At 37.3% G+C, this 12,500-nt stretch overlaps 2 protein-coding genes across 2 annotated transcripts in view; one reads left to right on the top strand and one right to left on the bottom strand.

Annotated features, from left to right (window-relative positions):
• Window positions 1-1,426, bottom strand: part of LOC122246063 (uncharacterized) — a 10,617-nt gene extending 9,191 nt beyond the window's left edge. The window contains exons 1-2 of the mRNA XM_043004317.2: window positions 1,324-1,426; window positions 1-146 (exon numbers count right to left, since the gene is read on the bottom strand). The exon at window positions 1-146 is cut by the window's left edge and continues 64 nt beyond it. Coding sequence (XP_042860251.1) covers window positions 1-146; window positions 1,324-1,344 — 167 coding nt within the window. The 5' untranslated portion in view covers window positions 1,345-1,426. The remainder of the gene's footprint in view (window positions 147-1,323) is intronic.
• A 263-nt stretch (window positions 1,427-1,689) lies between these two features.
• Window positions 1,690-12,500, top strand: part of LOC122246062 (patatin-like phospholipase domain-containing protein 2) — a 14,441-nt gene continuing 3,630 nt past the window's right edge. Inside the window, exons 1-2 of the mRNA XM_086555408.1 lie at window positions 1,690-1,939; window positions 2,899-3,016. Of these exons, the coding sequence (XP_086411534.1) occupies window positions 1,797-1,939; window positions 2,899-3,016 (261 nt within the window). The 5' untranslated portion in view covers window positions 1,690-1,796. The remainder of the gene's footprint in view (window positions 1,940-2,898; window positions 3,017-12,500) is intronic.

The raw sequence follows: 12,500 nt of genomic DNA, 5'->3' as shown, positions 1-12,500 counted from the left end.
TGAAGCTTCAGGAACCCGTAGGAACGATTGCTGTATAACTGTGGTGAGCTACTGTCGAGCTTGATGGCATGTGAATAGTGCAATACCGCCTCTGCATAGTTACTGGCGCGCATGCACTCATTTCCCCGTTCTCTAAGTTCTGTAACCTATGGAGAAGGTGAAATTGAGATAGGTACTTTTAGGATGTATCCTTACACATTGTTTGGCCCTGTGTCAATTTGTTGATATGTTAATGCACTTCAGGAAACAAAAGGGATATTTTAAAGAAATTTTCTTATTCAATAAGAAAGCTTTGTTGATGTCTGAGCATTCCTGGTGTTGGTTTGCTGTCTAAATGTCTGTAGAAAACTGTGATTGTTGACACCTCTATCACTATTTCATGTATGAAATTATTTATTTCTTTTATATTTGCCTATACTGTTTACGTTGTACTATATATAGATCTGAATATAGTCTTGCCATCATGTTTTCTCATCTACAATTAAGTATGCAAATTCATATATAACTGCTGGCTACTGAATAAGTCTTTATCATAAAAGATAAAGAAACAGAAGAGAAAAGAAAATCAGCAGTCTCTAGCAAAAAGGATGATTTTTCCTCTAAATTCCAATTTCAAGAAAATGTTGAGGTAACACTTACTAACACACCTACCTGTGACTTGAGTAATTACTATGGCTCACACACCTTAGGCACTCAATTAAAGGTCAACAAACCTACACCACATATATTTTAATAGAAAAGAGCTTGGACATGTTTTATATGACAGTATACTGACAGGGAGGTCTACAAGAATATTCATGGTGGAGGTATGCAGGTCCTCACTGGAGCAATGAAGGCACTAGACCCCTAAAATTGCTTGAATTACTCCAGTATTTCACTTAGCTTTATCAATAATAATGAATATTAATGATACATGATGTACTTTTATATCCTTGATTGAAATCTAATGATACATGACATACCTATATATCTTTAATTAAAATCTAATAAAATCATGACTTCTTAATGAACTTTACATGAGCAAATAGAAAAAAGACACCTCTAAAAATTCCTTCCACGATGCGACTCAAACCTCCTGTCTTCACTGAACCAAAAGGAAAAGCGAATGGCATCGGCGTGACCAAACTTCTTTTGAAATTGGAATCCAACTCCGATGAATGAAATGCCGAAAATGAGTGAAAAAAATGATCACAGTCTCTTTCTCGAAGGCAAAAAGAGAACAGTTTAATTGTTTAAAGACCGGTGTGCACTTTTTGCCAGTTCTTGTGCGTATGTTTATTGATATTCACCTCAATCAGGTCGAAATAAAGGGCAAATTCTTACTTTTTCTGCATTTGTTGACATCTTCGATCTGTGTGTTTACTCAGCAGCTGATCACGGATTACGAGGCTAAAGATAAGAGGCGGCATTAATATGTATGTTTCACTAATATGACTTACTATATAATCATATGATAAGTTTATTTTTGTATTGAACTAATTGAGAACACTTCCACTGTTAATAGGTGAGTAGGATCCTCTTACTATGAATTTTCGTGTGTCGGGTGATTTACTTAAAGTCGATGAGTACTTTATTTCAAGCACTCGTATGAATTACGAAAAATAAGATAGTTAATACTAAAGCACAAAAAACAAAAAATATATCAGTGCAACACATGTGCAAAAAATGAATAAAGGGCTACGGACGCTTGCTTAATTTAATCAGCTGTTGAGGCCCTGTGTCCAAGGCCAGAGTCAAGCATCCTCATCGTCGGCAGCTTTCCACAGTCATCGTGACTCTTGCTTGGCACCTTCATCATGGCAGCGCTGGCGTTAAAGTTCTCCAGTGTTCTGGCAAGAAATTCAGCAAAATCTAAGCTACTGTCTGGGTTTTTGATACCAAACGTTGAGAGATGTCTGAGGGCCTTCACTACTTCCATCCCGATGTTCAAGAAGGAAATGTGAGTTACATAATACTGTTAGAGATGAATTCGCATATTTTATTGGGAATGAATTGGAATATATAAGTGTCATACTTTACGACGAGTGAGAGAGATATATTATTGAAATGAGGGTTGTCCTAAAGAGTGGAGCATTTAATTTTGTATTTGTCCTTTTTTTCCTATAATTGTTTTAAGGTAAATGTATTGTTAGATTTTATTTTATTGTATCTCCTTTCCTTATTTTTCTTCATTGTTATTTGATGACTGTGCCTCTTAGGAATAGATGTTTGAAATGTCAGACTTGCTTTTTAGGTCCTCAACCCTAAACCTTTCACCCTCTGCCTTTGCAACCATAAAGTATTAGAAGACGAGCTATTCTCTGTTTCTGACAAGCTATGTTATTATGGAATTAGCCGAGAATAAGGGATGGCCAAGTCCCTTCTTGACATGATATAAATTACCTGTGAGTGTGGTTGTCTTTGGTGGCTTAGAGTGGCTGCGTATATAGGATTGGATGGAGATGAACCCACCTAGACGCATTGGGTATAGTGGATGAGTGTAGCAATAGGCAGGGGAGATAGATTTCTGTGGCTCTTTTTTTTAAATGCACAGGTATAGGGACTTTGTATACTGAGGCCAACTATTGCTCATACAATCATCCAGTGAGATGGCCAGACAAACCCTTGATAAGAGTGCATATCACCTGGCAGGAAGATCAGCCAATCCATGATGTAAATGTTGCATCATCAGACCTTAAGCTGTTAGATAAAATAGTTTTTTTAAAGCTGATGCTCTATCAAGGTTACACAGCCGGAAAGGGAAGCTTACTTGTCACTCTGATGAAACACAGTTCCCAGGATGAAATCGTTTACCATTATTCATCAATATCATGGTTATTAATTCTTGTTGTTGTTATAGTTCCCATAACAGATTCACCATCATTGTCATTGCATTGATTCTCTTCTCCCTCTTGACAGGCTGGAGATCACGTATGAGACGACAGACGGGAAGAAATTCACTGTCCAGGGCAAGGAAGGGGACAACCTGCTCGACATTGTAGTCAATAACGATGTAGATCTTGATGGTTTCGGTGAGTAATTTTCCTTCTTTCTTTCTCCCTCTTATTTTCTGAAGGACAGAATATGTAGGAGTGAGAGAGAGAAATGGAAGAGAAGGGATAGAGGGGAGGGAGATGGAGAAGGAATGTGGGAGAGGGAGTGGGAGAGGGAGTGGGAGTAGGAGTAGGAGTGGTAGTAGGAGTGGGAGTAAGAGTGGGAGTGGGAGTGGGAGTGGGAGTGGGAGTGGGAGTGGGAGTGGGAGTGGGAGTGGGAGTGGGAGTGGGAGTGGGAGTGGGAGTGGGAGTGGGAGTGGGAGTGGGAGTGGGAGTGGGAGTGGGAGTGGGAGTGGGAGTGGGAGTGGGAGTGGGAGTGGGAGTGGGAGTGGGAGTGGGAGTGGGAGTGGGAGTGGGAGTGGGAGTGGGAGTGGGAGTGGGAGTGGGAGTGGGAGTGGGAGTGGGAGTGGGAGTGGGAGTGGGAGTGGGAGTGGGAGTGGGAGTGGGAGTGGGAGTGGGAGTGGGAGTGGGAGTGGGAGTGGGAGTGGGAGTGGGAGTGGGAGTGGGAGTGGGAGTGGGAGTGGGAGTGGGAGTGGGAGTGGGAGTGGGAGTGGGAGTGGGAGTGGGAGTGGGAGTGGGAGTGAGAGTGAGAGTGAGAGTGAGAGTGAGAGTGAGAGTGAGAGTGAGAGTGAGAGTGAGAGTGAGAGTGAGAGTGAGAGTGAGAGTGAGAGTGAGAGTGAGAGTGAGAGTGAGAGTGAGAGTGAGAGTGAGAGTGAGAGTGAGAGTGAGAGTGAGAGTGAGAGTGAGAGTGAGAGTGAGAGTGAGAGTGAGAGTGAGAGTGAGAGTGAGAGTGAGAGTGAGAGTGAGAGTGAGAGTGAGAGTGAGAGTGAGAGTGAGAGTGAGAGTGAGAGTGAGAGTGAGAGTGAGAGTGAGAGTGAGAGTGAGAGTGAGAGTGAGAGTGAGAGTGAGAGTGAGAGTGAGAGTGAGAGTGAGAGTGAGAGTGAGAGTGAGAGTGAGAGTGAGAGTGAGAGTGAGAGTGAGAGTGAGAGTGAGAGTGAGAGTGAGAGTGAGAGTGAGAGTGAGAGTGAGAGTGAGAGTGAGAGTGAGAGTGAGAGTGAGAGTGAGAGTGAGAGTGAGAGTGAGAGTGAGAGTGAGAGTGAGAGTGAGAGTGAGAGTGAGAGTGAGAGTGAGAGTGAGAGTGAGAGTGAGAGTGAGAGTGAGAGTGAGAGTGAGAGTGAGAGTGAGAGTGAGAGTGAGAGTGAGAGTGAGAGTGAGAGTGAGAGTGAGAGTGAGAGTGAGAGTGAGAGTGAGAGTGAGAGTGAGAGTGAGAGTGAGAGTGAGAGTGAGAGTGAGAGTGAGAGTGAGAGTGAGAGTGAGAGTGAGAGTGAGAGTGAGAGTGAGAGTGAGAGTGAGAGTGAGAGTGAGAGTGAGAGTGAGAGTGAGAGTGAGAGTGAGAGTGAGAGTGAGAGTGAGAGTGAGAGTGAGAGTGAGAGTGAGAGTGAGAGTGAGAGTGAGAGTGAGAGTGAGAGTGAGAGTGAGAGTGAGAGTGAGAGTGAGAGTGAGAGTGAGAGTGAGAGTGAGAGTGAGAGTGAGAGTGAGAGTGAGAGTGAGAGTGAGAGTGAGAGTGAGAGTGAGAGTGAGAGTGAGAGTGAGAGTGAGAGTGAGAGTGAGAGTGAGAGTGAGAGTGAGAGTGAGAGTGAGAGTGAGAGTGAGAGTGAGAGTGAGAGTGAGAGTGAGAGTGAGAGTGAGAGTGAGAGTGAGAGTGAGAGTGAGAGTGAGAGTGAGAGTGAGAGTGAGAGTGAGAGTGAGAGTGAGAGTGAGAGTGAGAGTGAGAGTGAGAGTGAGAGTGAGAGTGAGAGTGAGAGTGAGAGTGAGAGTGAGAGTGAGAGTGAGAGTGAGAGTGAGAGTGAGAGTGAGAGTGAGAGTGAGAGTGAGAGTGAGAGTGAGAGTGAGAGTGAGAGTGAGAGTGAGAGTGAGAGTGAGAGTGAGAGTGAGAGTGAGAGTGAGAGTGAGAGTGAGAGTGAGAGTGAGAGTGAGAGTGAGAGTGAGAGTGAGAGTGAGAGTGAGAGTGAGAGTGAGAGTGAGAGTGAGAGTGAGAGTGAGAGTGAGAGTGAGAGTGAGAGTGAGAGTGAGAGTGAGAGTGAGAGTGAGAGTGAGAGTGAGAGTGAGAGTGAGAGTGAGAGTGAGAGTGAGAGTGAGAGTGAGAGTGAGAGTGAGAGTGAGAGTGAGAGTGAGAGTGAGAGTGAGAGTGAGAGTGAGAGTGAGAGTGAGAGTGAGAGTGAGAGTGAGAGTGAGAGTGAGAGTGAGAGTGAGAGTGAGAGTGAGAGTGAGAGTGAGAGTGAGAGTGAGAGTGAGAGTGAGAGTGAGAGTGAGAGTGAGAGTGAGAGTGAGAGTGAGAGTGAGAGTGAGAGTGAGAGTGAGAGTGAGAGTGAGAGTGAGAGTGAGAGTGAGAGTGAGAGTGAGAGTATTATTATTATTATTATCATTATCTTATTGTTATTATTGTTATTAACGTCATCATCATCATTATTGTGATAAAGATTATTGTAACTATTGTTGAAGTTGAGATTGTATAATCTGTATGGTTTCTATGTTTTAAAATCTATCTATATTTGTTAATTTTTTTTAGGTTTCAGTTCCATGGTTTGCGTATAGATAGATATTGATGGTGGAGTAGGGTAGACAATTAGATGCTGAGCTAGACTGAAGGTAATTTGTGGTGAAGAGTGGTTGTAGATGGTAGATTATGGTTAATCAGGGTAGAATATTAGTATAATTGTGGCTAAGAGTTGAAAATAAGTAGAAAGATTAGCGAGGTGAAAAATTAGTTTAACACAGGTTGAATCCCGTTGAGTGAGATTTGACGAGTAGACAAGTATAATGTTTGAGGTGGGTCGTGTGGATCCTCGCCCTTACTATTGGGGATACTATACTAAGCCTGCTTGTGGATTATTTGAAATTGGCCAAAAAAATGCATTTGAGCTATCATGCTCAAAAGGACATTGCCCTACTTGTTTTGTTTGTTGTTTTTAGAGACAAGATAGGCCTTTTTCAGGGATATAAGGAAGATAGATTTGCCTCCCCACTCTCCAGGATGGGTTTTATGTCAGAGGGAGGTATAGAGGTTTAGCCTTTTCTTTCCAAGGAAACATACTTGTGACTTTTCCGTTTTTATCCCGGTCGTCAGTGACTAGAGGCCATTATTTTTATGATTATTGTTCATTTTTTGTGTTTTTATTGTATTGAGAGAGCCAATTAGTATATTGTGTCCATTGGCAGGCTCTGATTAACCCATCCCCGACGGAGGAAAAAAAGGGGGGGAAATATAAAGGGAAGGTGAGGGGAATTTCTAGCTGAATGTCCAAATGCGGGGGGCGTTCGATTTATTTGCAGGCCTAAATCAATTGAATGGCGGCACATACGGTGCCGCCCGGTCCACTGTGGCTTTTGATAATGCTGCGGACAATGCTGTACCACCCGACCTGTGTGGGATTTATTAATGCTGAATGCTTGCAGTTGACTATAATTGTGTGTATAGCGGGTTTCCATGTCCAGATCTTTATTTTCATATTTCATACTCATCGTGTGACCAGAAGTATTGATCTGATGATGTTTTATGGGAGATGAACAAGAGAACAAAGCACTCTTTATATTTTTATTTTGTAATTCCATATAAATCTCATGAATAAATACAAACAAAAATGTAACCATCAACAAAAAGAAGTATAAGGTTGAGGAGGAAAGTGAGTAGCTATGGTTAAGATAAACATGGATAGAAGGTAGGGAAGAGGAAGGAAACTTGTGCTTATGTGATTATTAAACTATTGCCACAGGAAAAAGGCAGGATCCCTACTCACACAGGGGCACAATTGCAGCCTCGCTAGGGGGGGGGGGGGGGGGGGGGGGAATCCTTTCTCACGCATAGGCTTGAAGTCACCTTTCCTCTTACTCACACCTGCACTGCCACATCCATTCATTGGTGGTACTTAAGACAGTAGAGCTCGAAGAGGTTGGCAACAGTGTTGTGTGCCCTTAACCTGTCACTAAAGTGATAGTAGCTTGCGCTAGATAGACCCATATGGAATTGGTGCCAGAATTCAATGAGCTCTTCTCTCCTGTTAGTTCCTAGTGAGATAAAGCATTGCCATCTATTTTGGAATTTTATGTTGTGAAGCCCATTTTCTGCTTCATGATTACAACAACTATTAGTGCTTGATGACTGCAGAGATTGTCAATCATCACGTCACATATAGGTGCATTACTCATAGTGCAATAAAAGGATACAGTGATCCGAAATCCCAAACGTCATGTATGGCATGATGCCCATCATTAAGCCTAAACTCTGTCCGCAATAGGTTTAACCCATTGTGGACGGGGCGGGGCGCCTAATCACCACCTTAGCTATACTAGGTCCTGTCAGGGCGGTAGGGGGACATTCAGCCGTTTTGTGTCGCGGTTCTACTAATTGTCACTGGATCGCGTTCTACTACGAAGCTAAAAAAGTAAAAGGAGACGGGGAAATGGCTTTTTCTCGCCGCTCGCCACCTGGGTTAGCATACAGGTACTAAGCCCAAAACATATTTCTTGTTTTTTTTTTTTTTTTTTTTTTTTTTTTTTCTTTGTTTTCCCATAGAAATATCATCATAGAAATGGGTCTTAGTTCTGACTTTGGAACAAAACTATTAGACACTCTGGAGCTCTCAGGAGGCTAGTACCATTACAGCCATTATACTATTGATGACTGTGTGCACGACTTGAGCAATACTGTGAGCAGATCCCGATGTTGCGTCATGTACAACATTGAACCTGTCTTTTAGGCCTAATTATGCGTAGTGATTTTAGGCCTAATTCGGATGCCTGGATATGAATCATCATGATGACACCCATAGTCATGACAGATGGGTTTAACCCATCCACGGATGGGGGAATTCTAGCCATGAAAGTTGCGCAAATGCCGCAGGGGCGTATAGAATTATTAGGCCAAGAATCATACAGAATGACTGCACAGATACGTGAGCGAGGAAGCTCGGTTCCACTGTGCTACTGCATCGAGGTACAGTACTGTACCACCAAGCCATCCTTCCTTTTAGGGTTAATTAGAAGGATTGGGATAAGGATTAAAGCTAAAGCCAAAGGACTGTGCTGTCTTGAGTGCCTTTCTAGATGTTGTTGTGGTTATTGTTTTTATTATTATTGTTATTGCTATTGTTAATATTATTGTTATTATTATTTTAATGATTATTATCATCATTATCATTATCATCTTTATTATTATTATTATTATTGTTATTGTCATTGTTATTATCATTATTTTTATTATTGTTATTATTATTATTATTATTATTATCATTATTATTATTATCATTATTATTATTATAATTGTTATTATTATTATTATTGGGTGATTAGTAAATGGATAATGGATTAGAATGATAATTGTATTATTCACTATTATTATTACTTATTTTATTATTTGATACTATTATTATTATTGTACGTGTAGATTTATTATTATTATTTTCATATCTATATTTTCTAACTGTTATTACAAATAGTTTAGTATTAGTATTGGCTGTAATAGTAGTATTATCTTTGTCTTCATAGTATTATTATTATTCCTAGTATCTTTGTTATTATTTTGTCTTTCAATATTTACATTATTTGAAATAATTTTTTATGATTTAATACACTATAATTATTATAACTAGTTATTATTATTAATATTATAATTATTTATAATTGCTATGATCTTATCAATAATATTTACACATATCATTATTGTAGTTATTGATACATTATTATCATTATTATTATTATATATCTTAGATATTCTTATTGTAGGTGTTTTCATTGTTCTTGTTTTTTGTTTCCATTCCAATTTGTGTTAGAAGGATCCAATGTGAAAGTGAAAATGGAAACAATACATTTCTTCTCTGACGAACTTTGTCTCGGCTCCAATAAGTGGCCAGTGTTCTGTGGCATTTCTGGCTGCATTCATTTCTTCACAGTATGCAGTATGAGGATAAGGGTTTGACTTGTATTTTTATCATTGTGACCATAAGTAATGTAAGTTCCTTCTGTTGCTTAGATCCAAAATATGGAAATATGAAAGGAAATCAAAGAAAGAAAGTGAAAAGATATTAGCTTTAGAGCTATGCTTTGCTTTGGTGGTACTACTTAGAGCAATCAGAAATTAAAAGCGAACGGGAGGAAGAGGGAGAGGAAGGGGAAGGGGAAGGGGAAGGGAAAGGGAAAGGGAAAGGGAAAGGGAAAGGGAAAGGGAATATTGGGGAAGAAGGGAAAGGAAAGGAAAGGGGGAAGGGAAGGAAAGGGGGAAGGGACGAAAGGGGAAGGGGAAGGGGAAGGGGAAGGGGAAGGGGAAGGGGAAGGGGAAGGGGAAGGGGAAGAGGAAGAGGAAGAGGAAGAGGAAGAGGAAGAGGAAGAGGAAGAAGAAGAAGAGGAAGAAGAAGAAGAAGAAGAAGAAGAAGAAGAAGAAGAAGAAGAAGAAGAAAGAAAGAAAGGAAGAAGAAGAAGAAGAAGAGAAGAGAAGAAGAAAGACGACGAAGAAGAAGAGGATTTTGCCAAGAAGAAATGTATAAAGAGCACACCTGACAGTGTGTAACTTGGGGCAGATACAAGAAACTTGAGATCTGTACCAAAATATTTTATTATTATTATCTAATTTTAACTTCTAATTCCCAATAATAATAATAACCTGTCCGGAAAAGACAAAGAAGTGGACGAAACTTTACCGTACAAGATATCATTATATCTCGCCCTGAGATCCCTCATACATGGTGGACAGACATCGCTTGCAATCTTTTATATCATCACTGTTGCAAAACCTTTATCATGTTGCTCTATATCAATCCCAAGAGAATATTGAGATTATGGCCCAGGAGAGGGAATGTGTTGTTTTATCTGTTTGTTTGATGTTTTGTGTTTTAGTGTGTTGTGTGGCTTGTTTTTGTGAATGAGAGTTGTCTGTGATTGGTGTATAATTTTGTACTTGTAATTTATTCATATGTAAAGTAGAATGGAGTGGATTATAACACACTATAGGTAGGTTGGTAGATAGGTATGAAGGTACTTAAGTGGGGAATGAATGAAGGAAGATAGATGTGTGTGTTTGTGTGTGTGTGCGTGCGTGCGTGCGTATGTATGTATGTATGTATGTGTGTGTGTGTGTGTGTGTGTGTGTGTGTGTGTGTGTGTGTGTGTGTGTGTGTGTGTGTGTGTGTGTGTGTGTGTGTGTGTGTGTGTGTGTGTGTGTGTGTGTGTGTGTGTGTGTGTTGTGGGGGTGTGTGTGTGGTGTGTGTGTTAATGTGTGTATGGTGTGTGTGTGTGTGTGTGTGTGTGTGTGTGTGTGTGTGTGTGTGTGTGTGTGTGTGTGTGTGTGTGTGTGTGTGTGTGTGGGTCTGTGTGGGTCTGTGTGGGTCTGTGTGGGTCTGTGTGGGGGATGGGGGACGGGGGATGGGTGATCATGCCCATGCTTGCATTTAGGCTTTTAGGTGTGGTTTTCAATATGCTTATATGCATGAATGTCTGGCATGCAGCTGTGTAATTATGTTTGTATTAATTCTTTAGTGTAGGTTCATTATTAGAAAGGAAAAGTGGAGGCATTGTATAGGAAGAGTAATGTTAAATGCTCACACATATTAATTATTTATACATGAAGTTTGGATATCAGTCATCATAGCAGCTCAGTTGACAATCAGTTACTCAAAGGATTTTTTTCTCTCCTTATTTAGTTGCCAGCATGAAATTGGCTTATTAGGGAGCTGTATGGCATTGGTGTTCCTCCAAATTATCATATATATATATTTATATTGGTTCCGTCTTTAGCCTTGGCAGAATTTGTTTCTCTTTATTAGTTTGATTACTAAGTTTTTAGTCTTTTCTTTGAGTTTGTGGCCATTTTAGGTCAGCCTTGTTGAATAACTAAAGAATGTTATTTTAACCCTTTCATTTTGTATATATTCATATGTGTAAATTCATATTTTATAATATATGATTAAATATATATATATATAATATATATATAATATATGATATATATATATATATATATAATGTGAATGTGAATATATATATGTATATATATATAAATATATATATATATATATAAATACTATGTATATACTCTATATATTATATATATATATATATATATATATATATGTATTATGTGAGATTAATATATGTCTATATATATGTTGAATATAGGTTATGTATATATATATTTATACATATTATATATATATATATTATATATATATAATATATAATATATATGGTATATATATATGTATTGTATATTTCTATATGTATATGGATATATATATATTGTATATATATACTTATATATTATATAATATATATATATATATATATATGTATATATATAGCTATATGTATTTACATATAGAATGTATATATATATATATAATATAAATATATACGTATATATATGTATATATATATAGTTATTATATATATATCTATATATTATTATCTACATTTTATATAAAGAGTATATATATATGTGATATTTATATATATATATATATATATATATAGGTATATATATTCATATATTTATATATATAAATACATATACTTATGTATATAATATGGTTACTAAAGTTATATATATCATTATATATATACATATATTTATTTATATATATATATATATATACATTTATATATATATATATACATATATATACTTATATGTTATATTATATATATATATTATATATATATATATATTCGTGGTATTATATATTATATATATATAAGTATATATATATTTATATATATCATATATATATTTATATATATATATATATATATTATATCTATATATATATCTATATATATACATATTCTATAATTATATATATATATATATTAAGTATCAAATATATATATATAATATGATATATATATGTGTGTGTGTGTTGTGTGTGTGTGTTATATGTATAGTATATATATGCGTATATATATAGATATGTATGTATATGTATATAAGATATATATATATATATATAAATCTAGTATATAATATATATCTATCTATATATATAATATATATATTCATTATACATATTTATAGATATATGTTTGTGTGTGTGTATATGTAATGTATATGTATATTTATATAAAAGCATATATTTGCATATATGAATATCATATCGATATATATAGTGTATCTATATATATAATATATTAATTTATGGTGTATATAACTATATGGATATATATATGATATATATATATATATTCGCTATATCTATAAGTATATATAGCTATGGTTCCGTGATATCTATGATACTTTATTATGCTCTATATGCGTATCTATCTATCGTTTCTATCTAATCGTCTCTATCTTCTTCTCTCTCTCGTCTCTCTCTCTTGCTCTCTCTCCTCTGCTCTCTATCTTCTAGTAGCATTATAATGGTATAATATTATGATACTATAACGATCTTATATATATAATATATATATATATATTATATATTA

The sequence above is a fragment of the Penaeus japonicus genome, unplaced genomic scaffold (assembly GCF_977035675.1).
Source record: "Penaeus japonicus unplaced genomic scaffold, GWHDUDI00000001_assembly GWHDUDI00000031, whole genome shotgun sequence".
NCBI lineage: Eukaryota > Metazoa > Arthropoda > Malacostraca > Decapoda > Penaeidae > Penaeus > Penaeus japonicus.
Note: the sequence above shows the minus strand (reverse complement) of the source record. Positions and strands in the feature narration are given on the sequence as shown.